Consider the following 16,300-nt stretch of genomic DNA (forward strand, 5'->3'; position numbering starts at 1 on the left):
TATTTTTCAAATAAAGTCAGTTAAACAAACGACAAGTATTTTAAGCGATATAGACGAAATAACAGTATCTGTATAAAAAAAATAATTTGAGACATTTAATATTTTTATTAATCAAAACTTTCATAAACAGTCTTAAAATAAAGTTATATATATCTCATAATATTTTTTATACAACTTAGAATGGCAAACAAGCTGACATGAAAAGTACCGTGGACTTGCTTAGATATAGAACTACGTACAAGTATTTGAAATAATATAGTCCACATAATGAATTTCCATTAACAAGTTAGAATACAAATAGTGAATAACAGATAAATGTTCAGATTTTAAACAAACTAGACTTACTTGTTAACTCATTATTAATTGTACAAGTATAAGGAAGTAAAACAACGAGGTGATGCATAAATTGCATAATTTCTAGTTGCGTGAGTAGGTTCCTACATAACTGCATAGATATTCTGTACCCGGTTGTAGTATTACCACAACAATTACTATAACGGAATATCAGTGTTTTGCTTTTTCGAGGGCAATGCAGTAAACTTAGGGCCTACCATGAAATGTTTTCCGAAATTTCGGAGCCAAACGAAACACAAATTTGATGTTAAAATTACATAATACTAGCCGTTTGGAAAAATTAAAAATGTTAAAATATCGTTCCTTTGGACTTTTATGATAGGATGTATGACGAACGAAATGTTAAACTACATTTATTGGTCCGATTTTGGTATAAACAAAAACACGAAATTGAGTCCGAAATTTCGGAATTTCATTTCATGGTAGGCCCGCTGAGTTGTGACCATTTTTGTATTGCTATAGCACACGCATGAAAGGAAAATTATTTTAATACTTTTATGTATTTTTCTTTTTGTAATATGTATTCTTTTATTTTTATCTCTTTTTCTATGTATGTCTATTTATGTCTGTTATTATTTGTGTGCTGCAAGTAATGAATATAAATTATATACATTTTATTTATCAACCACGTTCATTGATCCCAATACGCAATACGTTTTCCTGATAATTACAACTCTTATCTCTTAGGTCTTTAGGTACACAGATTTTATACGTGCGTATAGTTCAGACATAAAAAAAAAACAATATTCTTATTACTACTTACAGTAAGTCTCCTCTAATAAACTAAATGAGGCGCCTATCTTATCATTTGTAATGAATTGTGCCCGCTATGTGATAATATATCAATTTTATTATATGGGCACACGAGAAATAGAGAGCACTGTACGCTCAGCAGGTATTAAACGAGTTACCACTTAGATGTGTGATACTGTAGTGAAATGGCTAAAATTACTGTGAATAAGGATTTAGCGTCTGAGCGAGCGAAATGTGAGTTCAACGTGGAAGAGTTGACCAACTATTTGGATGGCGGCAGAGAAAACACGGCCAGAAGAAGGCGTATGGGTTAGTTCAACTTTTTGTAACTGCTTGTATTTTTGAGTGTGTGAAGTAAAAATATATGCAACGGTTTATTAGTGGGCTAAATTTTGTGGAAATATATACAGCTGTCTGTATTTGATTAAATAACAAACGTCTTATAGTAAATCTACGGAGGTAGTACATGTGTGTTCTATTATTTTTAAACTGATATTAATTTTTAATAATATTTACATATATGTACAAGTACAATGGGAATATTATAAATGTGTGTGCGTGTGTGTGTTTGTTGTTACCAAATAAATTCCAAAATGAATCTAGATAAAGTTGAAACAATTGTCGGAAATGACAAATACAGTAAGTTCATAAAATTGTAATTAAAAATACTTAAAAATTCATAAAATACTTAAAAATTCATAAAATACTTAAAAATTCATAAAATACTTAACAATTCATAAAATACTTAACAATTCATAAAATACTTAACAATTTATAAAATACTAATGCTATAAATGTGAAAATGAGTTTGCTTATTAGTTTATTTGTTTATAAATTATAGCGGCTTAACAGCTTATCCAATCACTATGAAATTTGAAACCTACTATATGGATGGAAAAGCATATTGGCTATTTTTAAAGTAAACATATACATTTACAATAAACATATTTCGGTCTCGCGGCCGAAGTCTAGCTAATAAAGTTGGATTCCAAACTCCATGGAGTACCAACAATCTCTAGCATCAATAGTCTTATCAACTTTCATACATGTAATGTCAGTGAAACAGAAAACGCTATTTGCTTCAGATAGACGCATTATTGTATTGATTTAGTTGACTGATAACAATTATACTCGCATATCGTCACAGTCGTAGAATACTGACGGATCTGACAAATATTACATATAAAGATCCGTCAGTATTCTACGACTATGACGATATATAAGTAATCTAAGCTAATGTGGTGAAGAGGAAAGATTTAATAATTTGTATATTTGTTTGCAATGGATAAACTCAAAAACTAACTTAACTGATTTTGAAAATACAGTCACATATATAAAGCTGCAATAATATTGTTACTAATACTGTGTTAAGTTAGGGGTTGACTGCAATTTGTTATAATAAAACATTTCTTTACCAGTAAATTATCATCATCATCATATCTATTTATTTTATTTATTAATTTTTTGGAAAACGTACAGTTGAATGACAATCAACATATTTTTTAAGATATACATAGTTTTTACATATGCATATATATATATATATATATATATATATATATATATATATATATATATATATATATATATATATATATATATAATTATATTATGTTTATTTATATATATATAAAATGATCAAAAGCTTTTCACTGTTCACTACAGAACATAAGCCTCCTCCTTGAGTCAGAGGTTTTGTCAGTAGTTGTCATGCTTGGCAGACGAATTTGGCTCTTGTGTCTGTGTCTGTGTGGTTTGTCTTTTGGTCTACCTTAGTCGCCTCTTACGATATCCACGGGAAAGGAAGCAGTGGCCTATTCTATGCTGGGACTACATGAGATTACTAACATTCATTAAATATACGCTAAATACAATATGAATGACGTGAGATTGTGTTTCACAAAAAAAAAAAAATATCAACTTCGATTATAGCAAAAAAAGTTACTTTGATTTAAAAAGTAAATTTTTCAAACGATTTTTATAAGATTTCTAGAGATCAATCTGTAAACATGTATTTTCGAATATATGTTTACAGATTGATCTCGAGTTTCTCTCGAGTTTGTTACTTGAGTCCCGTCAGTAGTAAACCGATTTACTACTGACGGGACTCATGTAACAAACATAAAAAAAGTATAACTGCATCAAGAACTATTCTTCTTTTTAAAGTCAGTTGATAAATCATAAATAAAAAGGTATGTAATTAAAAATCAAAATTTTTTTTTAATAACTTTCTAGAGGACAAAGTACTAAGTGTGAAAGAACTCAGAGATGAGATACCAGAGGAGTATTTGAGTCATAAAGAAAAGTATGAAAATGCTATACGTAAAGCAGTATTATTTTACAAAGTTCAGAAAAGCTTGGACGATCCCAACCAGTCTGATCATGAACGAATCAGGTACGTTCGGTTAAACTTTAACAGTCTAACAGAGTTAACCTCTAACACCCAACACTTTCTAAACTTTTTAATATTAATAACTTTTTGGATCTATTAGGAAAATTGATTTTATCCCAACTTTAAAATGCTGTAAATACAAACAATAGAAGATTTGCTTGTTTTTTCAAATATGTGTATTAACCACAAATTGCACGTTGAAGGACTGTAAATTGTAAATAAAAGGTGTAAATATTTTAACGTTTTTATACGTATATAAAGAATATATAAACAATGAATTAAGTAAAAATAGTTAGTGTGATGTGATGTGAATTAGTTCTTAATTATGAGGTTCTATTTTTACTATGTCAGATACGGAAACTAGGTGCTAGAGGAGTCACCAGTACTTCTTATGAACAATGAACAACAAGTATGTCTTTGCACTTACTATGTACACATGTTTGCAAATAAATCTATCTTTGTCTTTATCTTTATAAGGTACAGGCATAGTGACGACTTTGTTATTGAAATTGATATGAAAAATTTCTAGTTAACAAAGATTTTTAGTTTGCTTAACTGTTTCGGATATTTAATTTAATTTAATTTATTACAATGTAGGTTCCTTTGTTACTTAACTTTGTTGTTGTAATTAATTGTATTCATATTAATTTTTAGAAACAGCTATAGAAGTACAATTACGTCAGCTATTTTCAAAGATAACTCACCTCTAACGTTACATATTGTAATGTTCATACCGGCCATCATAGGACAAGGTAACGATGAGCAGAGAGAGTATTGGTTGAAGAGAGCTAAGAATATGGAAATTATAGGAACTTATGCTCAGGTAAAATTTCTGTCAGCACCAAATTCTAAAATTTGGCTAAAACTAATTAGCTATATTTAAATTATATTTATTAAGGTAAGGGTGTTCATAACTTTAGCTTACAGAAGTATGGTAATCTCAAAAATCAATTATATATCAATTTTGTCAAAAATGTTGAAAATTGTTAAATTGTTTTTAATGTAACAATTTTCAACAATTTTGGCTGATTATTTAACTAGCTAGAGAACTTGAGATTCTTTAAAGAAGATTTAGAAGAAGATTATTCTTAAGATTAATATTTGTATACTTAGATGAAATCAAGACAAAAATATTTATATTTAGACAGAATTAGGTCATGGCACATTTCTTAGAGGCTTGGAAACCACAGCGACATATGACCCTGCTACTGAAGAATTTGTTCTTCACAGTCCCACTCTTACCGCGTATAAATGGTGGCCTGGTGGTTGTGAGTATCTTTTTGATATATTAAATATTCTCTCAGTTACTCACACATGTTATTAAATAAAGAATAGTTTAGGTAGAAGTGCCAATATGTAAGTAAGTAAATAAATTCATGAACAAAATTAAAGGCAAAAATTTGGAGTCATACACTCTGTCCATAATTTCACATATTAGCCTCAATTAAATACCTATATCTAATTTAATAAAGTCAATGTAGAAGCCAACAAAGTTGAACATTTGGTTTTTGTCGGTAGTTTGTTTTGTTGATTAAATTGCTTTAATTATTGATGATAATTTTATTTAACTATTTTTTTTTTAATTTCATATTCGATGCCAAGATGTTTTAGTTTCATTTTTCATTCGAAAATGTGATTAATATTTTGAATTTAGTCACTGAATTTAGTCTGTGTTTAAACAGTAGCATGTAAAATTTTGGATTAGAGACATAAATCTTTAGAAGAGGAATTATGATCACATTTTCTTTTCTGTTATTTAGTTTTTATTTTCGAACATTTCTCTAATTTCGTGTATTTGTTTGTGTATGATATAAACTAAATGTTTATTTATGTAGTGGCTCACACCGCAAACTATTGCGTGGTAATGGCGATTCTTTACACAAAGAGCAAAAATTGTGGAATACAACCTTTCATAGTACAAATTCGTGACGAGGAAACACATATGCCTTTGCCTGGTATAAAGTTAGGCGAGATTGGAGCTAAACTCGGATACAATACTGTGAATAATGGCTTCTTGGGTTTCGACAATCATAGAATACCCAGAGACAGAATGCTTATGAGGAATGCACAAGTATCGAAAGTGAGTATGTACATAAATTCTTATATACAAGCATAGAAAAATTGTTACATTATACCTACTACAAGCTTAATTAAATAAGGGCTTATGATTCAACGTAAATTATGTCAGTTTACATTTTCTGTATACCAATATTTGTTAGATGATCATGATTTCGTTCAAAGGGACTTTAGACATGTATTCGAAATATATTAGTGTACTAATTTCTTGCCCACTACTTATGATTTTCAGAAGTATTATAACTAACAAAAGAGATCACTTCTAGATAGTGTATCAAGATAATACATACCAAATTTTAAGCTCGACCTTCTGAAAACAACAGTGTAGACCGCATTCAATTTGGTGTAGTAGTTTTTGCGTGACATCGGAACAAGCATACATACAGACAGACGAAATTTCCTAAAAAAATATTGTATTCTTGTATTATTAGAATCACTCATATCAATTTTTCTTAAATAAGTCCCTTTTATATTGTCTATTTACAATTTTATCACATTTATAAGTAAGATTATGCCACGTTTTATGTAAAAGTATTTTAATATTCGGAAGAGCGCTCTAGATTAAAGGAACTGTGTCACTGTAGAGTTTTTTTTTGTAATTAAATATAATGATCAGTTAGTAATTAAAATTCAAAATTTTTAAAATTCAATATTAAATAATTTTCAGGATGGTACATTTACAGCTGGAGCCAATAGTAAATTGACGTACGGTACTATGGTATATGTGAGGGTTTTAATAGTCAATAATATGGCAAATTTGCTAGCAAAAGCAGTCACTATCGCCATCAGATACTCAGCTGTTAGAAGGCAGTCGAAGCTGAAGCCTGAGTAAGTAATAATAATTAAATGGTATCTCATAAATAAACATATCGTAGAATGCTGACGGATCTGACAAATATTAAATCTATATCTATATCTTTATCTATATATATATATATATATATATATATATATATATATATATATATATATATATATATATATCCGTCAGTAGTATTCTACGACTATAACGATATTATATTATTTTTATATTAATCCACAATTTACTAGCAACTTCAAGTGGTGTTTATAGACAATTGTAAAAGAGTGAAATAGATTATTGAGAAATGACCATTCTAGCTCAGGATAATATTTCTGCTAAATTTCTTCCTTTTTTTTTTACAGGGATCCCGAACCACAAATCTTAGATTACGTAACTCAACAGCACAAGCTGTTTATCGGCATTGCAACAAGTCACGCGTATTCCCGTACAGCGTTGTGGCTTTGGGACCACTACGCTAAAGTGACCAGTGAGTTGAATGCTGGAAAATTGGACAATTTGCCTGAGGTAATGAAGAGTTTCTATAATTTTACTAGTATTATTCAGTATTACTATTTTGCTATTTTTTATTTTGCTATTTTATATATTATTTTGCTGTGCTTGTGTAATTAAATGATGGTTTTATACCCCAATTTCATTTTTTGATCTTCGAGGCAAATTTAATCTCTAGTTCCACTAAAAACATATATTAGATTTAGATAGATAGACGAACTCTTTTTTTGCATAAAAAAATACAGATATATTGTGAAAATGGTAAAGAAAACAGTGTTTAACATAACATAATGAACAAAATTTTATATATAACAAAATACGTAAATTGTAATATATGTGTCACAGTGATGCAAAACGGCAATATTGTGAGTTGTTTGCTTAATATGTAAATCACTGATTTATTTATTTATTTACTCTTTATTGATTATTTATATTTTTGCATTTATTATCCTTTTTATATTTTTAGCTGCATTCTCTAGCATGTTGTTTGAAAGTATTGAGCAGTGTTGACGCTGCTGTTTTTGTCGAAAGAAGCCGCCTGGCCTGCGGAGGACATGGCTACATGCTGTCCTCTAACCTGCCTCAAACTTACGGCCTTGTTACACCTGCTTCTACATTTGAGGGAGAAAACACTGTGCTTTTGCTACAAGTTGCAAGGTACCTCCAGTTCAGATAGATAGATATTTTTTTTATTCACCATTACAAGCACACTATGTTTGAACTTACAAACATAATATGGATACAAAAATGGCCTTATGATCATAATGAATGAATATAAAAATAATTATTAATTTCAATTTCATATTTTTTATTTTGGATTGTATTAATGATAGTATCACCATAAGAATAATTTTAAATTTATTCATTTTAAATTTTATTAATTTATTCTGATTCAATACATATAGCACGATTCAAGTATACACATAGATCTTACACAATGTGATGGCTTTACAACTAGAACATATTAAATCTTAAGATCAGACCAGAAAAATTAAAAAAAAAAGTAAAAAAATGAATAAAAAAAAAACACTAGTTATTCTGTGAAACAAATAAGTGACCTAGCAAAGTTAGTTTTTACATTAAAATAGTTAATTCTTACAGTACTCGTATTCGCAACAGCATAATAATGTTTCATAGCTGAACATTGGTCTACTAACATTTGGGCAATCTATATGTTGGATATTATTATACTATTAGATACTATGGTCTGATAGTATTGTACTGAGTTTTAAGTTTTTAGTATCTTACACTGATGCATAGTGTTGGATCATACGATATCTAAAGAATGAATAAGTGTGAAGAGTTATATTACAAAACTAGCTGTATTTAATGGCTTTACCTACGTAAATCGGTACATAAAGTATCCTACGTGTTAAATTATGATATAACCTAATCATGTACCAAATTTTATACAAATCCGATCAGTAGTTTTTGTGTGAAAGAGTAACAAATATCCATTTATCCTTACAAACTTTCGTTTTTAATAGGATTAAGATAAATTGTTGTTATTGTTAAATTATAATAAGTGAAGTGAGATATTTTTTTAGGTCACTAGTAAAAGCGTGGCAACAGATGTTGAACGGTAGACAATTAGCGCCCTCTATGGCGTACTTGGCTGATCAGAAACAATTGGATCGATGGGACGGATCAGTTAATGGTATCATTAGGGCTTTCCAAAAAGTAGCTAGAGGGTAAGTGTATTTATTTAAATTATTGGAATTATTTTATTTATTTACTCTCTATTTCGCCACTTAAAATAAAAATTATTACATTTAATGTACAAAAGGCGGTCTTAGTGTAAAAGCAATTTTTTCCAAAAAATTTTTGGGAAAAGAAAAGAAAAAAGATGGCAACTAGTATAATTTGTATGTTTTAAAATAATATAAAGTATATAAAGATATTTTAAATATTTTCTTTGTTAATTAAACGGATAAAATTATTTCAATTTATTCTAATATTATAAATAGAAAGTATTTGATTGTTTGTTTGTATATATAAAACTAAAATATATATATAAACTTAAAAAAATACATAATCGATTCTTTCACTTATAGAAAGTTACATTATCAGCGAGTAATAGAATTAGGCTATATATTATTTTAGAAAATACTGTCAACCCACGCAAAGCCGGGCCGGGTCGCTAGTATTTTACTATTGGTAATTGAATTATTTTTGTTTACAGTAAATTAGCATTCAGTGTGGCTAACTTTGAAAAGTATCAGAAAATGGGGTTATCACGTGAAGACGCATGGAATAAGGCTTCTGTACAATTGACAGCTGCTGCTGAAGTTAGTAATTTATTTTGTAATATGGCTTAAATGAAATATAATATGATAGCTATGTATGAATATAGCGTATTAAGTGGTTTGATTAAGAAAGTTAAAAAAGGTTTAGTTAAAAAAAGTCGGAGTGGCAATGGGCTGGTCACATAGCTCGAAGAACCGACCACCGAAAAGGAAGAAAGATTCTTAAGTGGCGACCCTTACTCTTACTTATTCATTGGAAAGGAAGGGGTGGCCTATTCTATACTGGGAGCACACGGTAAATTTTAGTAGAAACAATATATAGTATATAAAAGTAGCAATTTTTGCAATACAATATTTAATAAATATTGGCCATAAAGGAACATAATAGACAGTCATCTGCACACGAATCTGTAGTATTCGTATTATATGTTCTTGATGTTATGTAACTATGCAGATAGCAGAGGGAGACTTTGTACAAAAGTCGATTGTTTGGGTACCTCTGTCCCATTCGTGTTTCAACCGTGAAGCAGTTTTGTTTGCATGGCTGTGTTTCGATTTGAAGGTTGGGATATGGCGTGAATTTACTGGGTACAGAGGAATAACACCTGAGTCCTCAGGAATGGCAACCCAGGGGGCATATCATGGGCGAAACTGGTACTGCTCATGTCTATAGGCGACGGTTAGCACTTTCCATCAGGTGGGCCGTCAGCTTGTTTGCCATTCTAAGTTGTATAAAACAAAATCCGAGTGAGATATGGTATAGCAGTGACTGAACTTCACGTCACTGAGCATCATGAGATATTAATTGATTTGCTTTATCCAGTCCCACGGCCGTGCCATCGTCGTGCAGGTGTTCAAGACTGAGACAGACCGGATAGCGTCATCGCTGTCACCGCCGCTGAGGAAGGCCCTTGATCAGCTAGTTGAATTGTTCACCTTGTACTGGGCTTTGGAGAGACTCGGCGATTTATTATTGGTGAGTTTTGTAGACAAAAATATAGAATTTTTTTCCTAGCTTCTTTCCCGCTACTTCGTACATGAGGATTTCAAAAGTAGGAAAACCAATTAAACAAAATACTTTTTGATGGCGTATAGATAGATAGATAGATATAATTTATGTGCATTACAGCGCATAAATAATAATAGGTATACACAGTTAAAAGAGATAAAAGAATGTGTATACAAAAAAAAGTAAAATATATAAAGTAAGTAACAATTATTTCTTTCATACGTGTGCTACAGTAACATAAAAAGGTCACAACTTATTTTATTGTTTTGCCCAAAAAGTATAAAATATAAATCAGATGTTAAGTTTGATCTTGAAAAACATAATTGTGAAAACTGCATTCAGTTTGATGTAGTAGTTTTTGCGTGATGCCAGAAGAAATATACACCTATCCCCCGATTTACACGGTACTTGTTTTACACGTTTTCGCTTTTACACGGTTTTCCAAATAAGTTTTTTTTTTTTGTTTTTATCGCACTCTACTAAATGCTACTGTGTTTGAACACGTGCGCTGTGTACACATCTCACGGGGAATCCCGAGCTTATATGCTGACTTGCTACACATGCACACTGTGTCTGTATTTCTTCGCATAAAATTAAAGTTTTATCTACGGAAAATTGTATTTGAGTGAAAGTTTCACAGTGTCAGAAAGATTTAATTTTTCATATTCGTAAATTACAAGTGAGTGCATAATTAAGATTTTTATAAATTAACATAAATTAAAAAAAAATTATAGGCTTATAATGTCGAAAGAAGTTAAAAGAAAAAATATTTCTTTAGAAACTAAAATCAAAATTTTTGATCGCTTTGGATCGATTAATGTATTGTAATTAAATAAAAAAACAGTGTTTCCGTAATATATTACATATTTTAACCTGTCAATGCATTTTATTTTTATTTCTGTGTACACCTAAAAATATTGAAAAAAATCACAACTGTTAAATAGCAAAATTATGCATTTTCTGCAAGCTTTTCGATTTACACGGTTTTGACTTGAAAATTTTTAATTTTCGATTTACACGTTTTTCTCAGGAACGTATCTACCGTGTAAATCGGGGGATAGGTGTAAAGACTTACAGATAAAAAAAACAGATAGTCAGATAGATACTAAACTTCTAAAATTTATTGTTTTGGTATTTATTGATCGTTTTTCTGTTTATTTATTTATCGTATTAAGATCCTCGTATTAATTTTTCTTAAATATCTCCCATATATAATCAGCCTTTAGTTACAATTCCATTATTGTATTATTAAGATATTGTCATCTTTAAACAATTAAAGTAGCTTAGTTACCTGCCTAGTTACCTACAATTTCTACTAAAGCAAATATGATCAAGAGAAAAATATTTAATCTTCGGAGTCGTCCTAAAAAGTTCAGGCGTTTCTTTAATTTTTATTTACTACTCGACTTTCAAAAGCCTTAAAGCGAAAGGAAAACTCAATCGATTTTGTTTCTTCTGGTTTTAATTAAAAGAATTTATATAGGCAACTATCTCAATTAATGCAATAAATATAATGGTAATAGAAGTTTGTTGCTGTTGTTTTTCTGTAACATCATAACGTCGGCAGTTTACTTTGAATAGTTCAAAGTGTCAATATATGTGGCAAAAAAAAGTAGGCTGTTGCCGATGTATTTCTGTGGACTAACATCATAATGGCAATAGTTTACTTTGAACTATTTTGTGCGGCAACAATTGTCTGTTGCCGTTGTGTTGCTGTGGATTAACATCATAACGGCAACAGTCTATTTTGAACTATTTTGTGCGGCAACAGTAGTTTGTAGCCAATGTATTTCTGTAAATAAGCCTCATAACGGCAACAGACTACTTTGAACTATTTTGTGCGGCAACAGTAGTATGTTACTGTTGTGTTTCTGTGGACTAACAACATATCGGCAACAGTCTACTTTGAAATATTTTGTGCGGCAACAGTAGTTTGTTGCCGTTGTATTTCTGTGGACTAACAACATATCGGCAACAGTCTACTTTGAACTATTTTGTGCGGCAACAGTATTTTGTTGCCGTTGTATTTTTGCGAGCTAACATCATAACGGCAATAGTTTAATTTGAATTATTTTCACAGCAGCAGTAGTCTGTTGCCTTTGTGTTTCTGTGGATTAATATCATAACGGCAACAATCTACTTTGGATTATTTATTTATTAAATCAAGATCTAAAATTTCTTTTACGCAGTATTCTCCATTATCAGAAGTCGATGTTCGAGACATGCAGGCCAGGTATGAAGAACTTTTGGAGAAGATCCGACCCAATGCTGTGGGGCTCGTCGACGGATTTGACATTAGAGATGAGGTTACCTACTTATCTATATACTCTATTGATAGCAGTATACACTGTTGCGTCGACTTAGACCTCTTTTTCTTGGAAACCATCGTGATAAATTTCTGAATTTCATCACGATGTATCAACTGACCCGATTTCATCCCGACCGCATGCATATACCAACAGCGCAGGTTACATTACAAACATTAAATTAACATTACAAAAAACATATCTGCTTACGTTTTAAATTTGGGGATGCTCGACTAGTTTTGAACTGTGTCATGCCCTTAACATGCCATGAACAAGCCCTTAGTCATGAGCACGATTTACAGCTACGCGGCTGTATTTAAAACGTGAGTAAAGCCGATATAATTTTTTTTCTCATTTAAGAGTTTCCTCTTGTCGGTGCAATTAATTCATGCATCTTCCAGCCTATAAATAATAACAATATAGTATGTACTCACGATAGTTATTATTCAACTATATCTACTGATTAAACAATTGACTTCATTTATAATTTATTTATTTGGTGTTTTTATTAATTTATCAAATCCGTTCTCTAGCAATTTGTAACGTTGTCTTAAACATAGTTGATCCCAATTTTATTTAACTCGTTAATATTTCTTGTTGTTTCTTTCCAATGTATCTTAATAATATATTATAATATCTCATTATTGGACATGGGACTCTATTCAATAAAAAAAGCCTACGTACTATTACCATGCTGGTGAGATCGACTGGTATAGGATTTTAAATTCAGTTTTCCTTCTCTTGCACAAATTCCTAAGTGGCCTTTCACTATATTTTGGGGCTGACAAGGTCTGGTGACACATCGTATTCGCATTCTGTTACTACAAGGCTTATTTATATATGTATAGTAATTACTGTAATTGGTTATACTAGATTCTAAATTCTGCGCTGGGCGCGTACGACGGGCGCGTGTACGAGCGCCTGATGGAGGAGGCCCTCAAGAGCCCCCTCAACGCGGAGCCCGTCAACAGCTCCTTCCACAAGTACCTCAAGCCGTTCATGCAGGGGAAACTGTGATCACAATTAAGGAGCACCAGCGCGGTACATGTCCAAAGTGTGATTTAAAGAGTGGCAAACATTATTTTTTATTTTAGCCGCAATTACAAAATAGAAACGAGCCAGTTACTAATAACGCTGTCTTGTTATTAAAAAGTGTTTTTGATGTTAAATAGTTTAATAATATTAAAACAATTGAAATAAATTTGTAGCAACCTCAAATTGTGTTTATTAAGTATCCAGACACGTAAAACTAATTTCAAATACGATATATGAGGTATATGAGATATATCACATTTGGAATTAGTTTTAAGTATTATTTAAAATGAAATTAATCCCATTAAATTAGTTGCATAACAGTATTTTTTTTTATATTGAACGGTGTATGAAGGTTTTTTCATTAAATTATTACATGTACGTCATGTTCATTACGTCCAGAATGTCGTTTCATACCATTAGTTTCGGAATGCAAATTATGTTTAGGAGTGTATCACTAATAAAACTTAATATTTTTTTTTAAACAGACAAGAGTTGATAAATAACAAAAACCAAGCTGGATACCTTTTGTATTTTTTTTATACCACGAAGGTAACAAATATAGCCCGTCTATTATATAGTAAACGGTCACTGTAGCCTATGGACGCCTTCAATACTAGGGGTATCACATGGACATTGCCGACTCTGAAGAAACGTTAATACACCTTTTTTGAAAAACCACATATTGTAGTCTCTAGGGTAAACCTCGGCAAGGAGGTCATTCCACAGCCTGAGCATACGCAGGAGGAAACTCCTCTGAAACTGCATTATACCCGACCATTAGGGGCATGCGTGTAAGGATGAATTCCCTGTCGATGATGACTCATGTTTTTTTTTTTTTTTTTTTATAGGGGAATATTCAATCTACCACATACTCTTTTGTTAACTGACAGGCGCAAGGTTATCGTCCATTTACTTGTTTAGAGGTATAAAAAGTATTGTAATATAAGTGTTAACTGTACCGTAATTATTTTTCATTATGAATCTCGAGGTGTTGATTATAAAAAGCAATATTTTATACAATAGTGATAAATTTGCGCCTCTTTTCAATGATGATGGCATGCTTGTAGCTAAACAATGATACTAAAAGATAATGTTTGTCTCGAAGAACGGTATATTATTATTACAGTTACTTTTCTAGTATTTATTTTCGATAATTTAACAGTTCTATTGAAAAGATGGGCCCCTTTAGTGACGAAACAGGACTAGACGATATGAATGAAAAGAATTTTATTTAATTAAACATTTTAAATTTTAATTTAATTAAACACTGTAGCCTATTTGGGTCACTGCGACACACATTGCGAAAACATTTTTTTTATACAACTTAGAATGGCAAATAAGCAGACGGCCCACCTGATGGAAAGTGGTAAGCGTCGCCTATGGACATGAGCAGTACCATGGACATAACAGAGTATACTGTTTCGCCCATGATACCCCCCATGCATTGCCATTCCTGAGGACTCGGGTGTTATTCTTCTGTACCCAGTAAATTCGTATTTTATCTTTTGTTATATATTTAAAAAAATGTCGGATGTCGGATGTCGGATGTCGGATGTCGGATGTTGTCTTATAGTCGAGGGATTGGCAGCAGCGTCCCTCTTAAATCATCACCAAAGGTCTGACTGCTGTTGCCAACCCGCCTGCCAAGCGTAGCAACTACTGGCAAAACTCCCCTTATGGGAAAAACCTATGTTCAGCAGTGGACAATAAACGGCTGATACAATAATAAATACATATTAATTTACAGGCAATCCGTAAATATGTATGTTAATGGTATATAAAAAAAAATAGTTCCGATATCAGAAAATTATAGTTGTACTATTAGATTTATTGTATGGTCAAGTCGTGACATTAATAATGCAAAAAGGTACCTACACGTTTATTACACCGGTTCTAGTTATAATGAAACGGTACTAGTATACTATTGTACTTAGTAGGACGTAATTCCAATTATACATCAGTCGGTCAGTCGTGTTTGTTAGATTGATTTGTTGTTGTTACCTCTTTACGAAGTAAACCGTTTACTGTGAGCTTATCGAATTGGAGCCATCAAAGGTCTCTACGTAAATCATCTGGTTTTATGATATATATAAATTTTTTTAAGCGAATTTCTAAATATCGAGGTTGGTATAGGAGGCAATCATTACTGTATTGAAACACAATAATACTGATTATAATTCATACAGACAGACACAGCTTGATTTTTATAATTAATAAAAAAAATCGTTATAAATAATTACAGTAGTTAGTTTTATAGAAAGTTAGAATTAAGTAGCTAATAACCGAGTTAATATGTATCCGGTAGATTTATGATCCTGTCAAACAACAGCTGAGATCATCCGTTGCTATTTCACATTTATTACTAATCATAAATGTTAACACAAAACATTATAACGGGGTCAGTTATCCTGTTTATCCATAGAGTGAACTTTGAATTTGCGGCGCAGATGCGCGCGAAAATATCTATATTTTAAAATTGGAATGAGAAAAAAATAAGTTTCTTTTTCTTAATAAAAATATATTCGAAATTTAAAAAATAAGATAAATTGTCTAGTTTTTACTCTGAATTCCTTTTCGCGGCTATTTATCAAACTGCAGTTGGCTGACAGATTTACCGTTTATATAAAAATATCTATTTTCTATGATATCAATATTTTATAATTTACATAAATGATTTTGGTCGTGTTAAATAAATAAAGTTAATAGGTATTTTTAATGTGCTTGATGAATTGTGAGATTTAACATTTGATTATGATTCTGTTGGTTGGACACCATAAATGTGATTTGTTCTTTTCGACTGATTTTAAAAAGGAGGTA

The 16,300-nt window shown here is 31.0% G+C and overlaps 1 protein-coding gene across 1 annotated transcript; it reads left to right on the forward strand.

Annotated features, from left to right (window-relative positions):
- The first annotated feature begins 1,073 nt into the window (after positions 1-1,073).
- LOC113518515 (probable peroxisomal acyl-coenzyme A oxidase 1) lies at positions 1,074-13,860 on the forward strand. The gene is made up of 13 exons (XM_052892895.1): positions 1,074-1,416; positions 3,343-3,502; positions 4,154-4,322; positions 4,644-4,767; positions 5,335-5,579; positions 6,243-6,403; positions 6,740-6,902; positions 7,354-7,544; positions 8,435-8,578; positions 9,070-9,175; positions 9,957-10,109; positions 12,332-12,448; positions 13,322-13,860. Exons 1-13 carry the CDS (start codon positions 1,293-1,295, stop codon positions 13,463-13,465), a joined length of 2,001 nt encoding a protein of 666 aa, XP_052748855.1. The 5' UTR covers positions 1,074-1,292; the 3' UTR covers positions 13,466-13,860.
- Positions 13,861-16,300: the final 2,440 nt, after the last annotated feature.

This window comes from Galleria mellonella, unplaced genomic scaffold (assembly GCF_026898425.1).
Source record: "Galleria mellonella isolate WM207_F2 unplaced genomic scaffold, CSIRO_AGI_GalMel_v1 utg171, whole genome shotgun sequence".
Classification (NCBI taxonomy): Eukaryota; Metazoa; Arthropoda; class Insecta; order Lepidoptera; family Pyralidae; genus Galleria; species Galleria mellonella.

What these genes read in the sequence shown, in the direction of transcription:
- LOC113518515 (XM_052892895.1), top strand. Translation starts at nt 1,293, where the DNA reads ATGGCTAAAATTACTGTGAATAAGGATTTAGCGTCTGAGCGAGCGAAA. An exon ending in CAGTCGAAGCTGAAGCCTGA is followed by an intron (nt 6,404 to 6,739) that starts GTAAGTAATAAT and finishes TTTTTTTTACAG; the next exon opens with GGATCCCGAACCACAAATCT. An exon ending in AATTGGACAATTTGCCTGAG is followed by an intron (nt 6,903 to 7,353) that starts GTAATGAAGAGT and finishes TTATATTTTTAG; the next exon opens with CTGCATTCTCTAGCATGTTG.